This window comes from Oncorhynchus keta, unplaced genomic scaffold (assembly GCF_023373465.1).
Source record: "Oncorhynchus keta strain PuntledgeMale-10-30-2019 unplaced genomic scaffold, Oket_V2 Un_contig_1184_pilon_pilon, whole genome shotgun sequence".
Lineage (NCBI taxonomy): Eukaryota > Metazoa > Chordata > Actinopteri > Salmoniformes > Salmonidae > Oncorhynchus > Oncorhynchus keta.
The window spans coordinates 90,001-92,951 of NW_026277646.1; the positions used below are offsets into that span (position 1 = coordinate 90,001).

A 2,951-nucleotide genomic window follows, 5' to 3' on the forward strand; every position below is an offset into this window, starting at 1 on the left:
CTCTAACCCCAGTGCTCCTATTGGACAGAACAGACAGTCAACTCTCACCCTTACAGTGCTCCTATAGGACAGAACAGACAGTCAGAGGTACCTTTACAGTGCTCCTATAGGACAGAACAGACAGTCAACTCTAACCCTTACAGTGCTCCTATTGGACAGAACAGACAGTCAACTCTCAACTTACAGTGCTCCTATTGGACAGAACAGTCAGTCAACTCTCACCCTTACAGTGCTCCTATAGAACAGAACAGACAGTGAGTTGTATATCTCACACACACACACCGGTAGGATTCAGAAAGTTTACTGTCGACATTACAGTAACTCCTCTGAACAAAATGTCAGACAGTCAATCTCTTTTGTGTTCACACAGCAAAGACCTTGACGTCATCAGTCACTCAGCCTTGTTTAAATACTCCAAACCTGAAGTCAGTCAGCCAGTCAGCCAGTCAGTCAGTCAGTCAGTCAGTCAGTCAGTCAGTCAGCCAGTCAGCCAGTCAGCCAGCCAGTCAGCCAGTCAGTCAGCCCGTCAGTCAGCCAGCCAGTCAGTCAGCCAGTCAGCCAGTCAGCCAGTCAGTCAGCCAGCCAGTCAGTCAGCCAGCCAGACAGTCAGTCAGCCTGTCAGTCAGACAGCCAGTCAGACAGACAGTCAGTCAGTCAGCCAGTCAGTCAGTCAGAGGTACCTACGTAAGTAGCAGTGTAGAAGGAGAGAGACAGCCAGTCAGTCAGCCAGTCAGTCAGCCAGTCAGCCAGTCAGTCAGCCAGCCAGTCAGTCAGCCAGTCAGTCAGCCCGTCAGTCAGTCAGTCAGCCAGTCAGTCAGTCAGAGGTACCTACGTAGCAGCAGTGTAGAAGGAGAGAGACAGCCAGTCAGTCAGCCAGTCAGTCAGTCAGCCAGTCAGTCAGACAACCAGTCAGACAGCCAGTCAGTCAGTCAGCCAGTCAGTCAGTCAGCCAGACAGTCAGTCAGCCTGTCAGTCAGACAGCCAGTCAGACAGACAGTCAGTCAGTCAGCCAGTCAGTCAGTCAGTCAGCCAGACAGTCAGTCAGCCTGTCAGTCAGACAGACAGTCAGTCAGACAGCCAGCCAGCCAGCCAGTCAGTCAGCCTGTCAGTCGACCAGTCAGTCAGCCAGTCAGACAGTCAGTCAGTCAGCCTGTCAGTCAGTCAGTCAGTCAGTCAGAGGTACCTACGTAAGCAGCAGTGTAGAAGGAGAGAGACAGCCAGCCATCCAGCCTGTCAGTCAGCCAGACAGTCGGAGGTACCTACGTAAGCAGCAGTGTAGAAGGAGAGAGAGACAGCCAGCCATCCAGTCAGTCAGTCAGCCAGACAGTCAGCCAGTCAGTCAGTCAGAGGTACCTACGTAAGCAGCAGTGTAGAAGGAGAGAGACAGCCAGCCATCCAGTCAGTCAGTCAGCCAGACAGTCAGCCAGTCAGTCAGTCAGAGGTACCTACGTAAGCAGCAGTGTAGAAGTCTCTGAAGAGGGTCTGTTTCCTGTGCAGCTGCTCCAGAGAATCCTCCAGCTCTCCGAGCGTTCTCAGACGACTCTCTCCAACCTCCTCAATCCAGTCACTCACCTGCACACACACACACACACACACACACACACACACACACACACACACACACACACACACACACACACACACACACACACACACACACACACACACACACACACACACACACACACACACACACACACACACACACACTAATCCTTAGGAGCGGGGTCATGAATAGAAGGTCAATATGTTACTATTCCCTCTACTCCTCCAGGTCTCCGTTCTCAGACGACTCTCTCCTACTTTTATTATACCGGTACACAGATCTATCTACTGATAACAAATGTTTATTTTGGGACTGTTCTTATGTCAGAAGATGTTGGAGTCCCAGCCCCTATCCCCTAACACCCAGCCCTATACTCAATCTCTATACCCCAGCCCTATACCCAGCCCTATACCCCAGCCCTATACCCAGCCCTATACCCCCAGCCCTATACCCAGCCCTATACCCAGCCCTATACCCAGCCCTATACCCAGGACACCCAGCCCTATACCCCAGCCCTATACCCAGCCCTATACCCAGCCCTATACCCCAGCCCTATACCCCAGCCCTATACCCCGCCCTATACCCCCACCCTATACCCAGCCCTATACCCAGCCCTATACCCAGCCCTATACCCCAGCCCGGACACCCAGCCCCTCTCACCTCCTTGAATCCCTGCTCCAGACTCTTGAACTCCATGATAAAGTCCAGTTCCTGAGTGCGTTGGTTGGACAGCATCACCAGCTTGTGAACCAGCTCATCCACCTGATCGTACAGACCAGCCACAACCTCTACGGCATCTCTGGAGGGACACACAGAGAGAGAGAGACAGTCCTTTAGACTTCCAGCAGGACAGATAGAGGCAGGCTCCTTTAGACTTCTCTACGGCATCTCTGGAGGGACACACAGAGAGAGAGACAAGTCATTCAGACTTCCAGCAGGACAGATAGAGGCAGGCTCCTTTAGAAGTCAGTACAGTAGTTCCTCAGTCCAATACAACTTTTCCTTGCACAGTAGAAACAAGACACTCTCTTGACTCAGCCTTGACTCAGGAAAGACTCTTTGACAGAGTCTCAGGACAGAGGAAGAGTCACTCTCTTGACTCAGACGACAGCTAGGAAAGACTCTCTTGACTCAGACGACAGCTAGGAAAGACTCTCTTGACTCAGACGACAGCTAGGAAAGACTCTCTTGACTCAGACGACAGCTAGGAAAGACTCTCTTGACTCAGACGACAGCTAGGAAAGAGTCCCTTGACTCAGACGACAGCTAGGAAAGACTCTCTTGACTCAGACGACAGCTAGGAGAGACTCCCTTGACTCAGACGACAGCTAGGAAAGAGTCCCTTGACTCAGACGACAGCTAGGAAAGACTCTCTTGACTCAGAGGACAGCTAGGAGAGACTCCC

At 52.1% G+C, this 2,951-nt stretch overlaps 1 protein-coding gene across 1 annotated transcript in view; it reads right to left on the minus strand.

The window, feature by feature from the left end:
• Positions 1–2,420, minus strand: part of LOC127917632 (puratrophin-1-like) — an 85,487-nt gene extending 83,067 nt beyond the window's left edge. Inside the window, exons 1-2 of the mRNA XM_052500674.1 lie at positions 2,207–2,420; positions 1,450–1,572 (exon numbers count right to left, since the gene is read on the minus strand). Coding sequence (XP_052356634.1) covers positions 1,450–1,572; positions 2,207–2,281 — 198 coding nt within the window. The 5' untranslated portion in view covers positions 2,282–2,420. The remainder of the gene's footprint in view (positions 1–1,449; positions 1,573–2,206) is intronic.
• Positions 2,421–2,951: the final 531 nt, after the last annotated feature.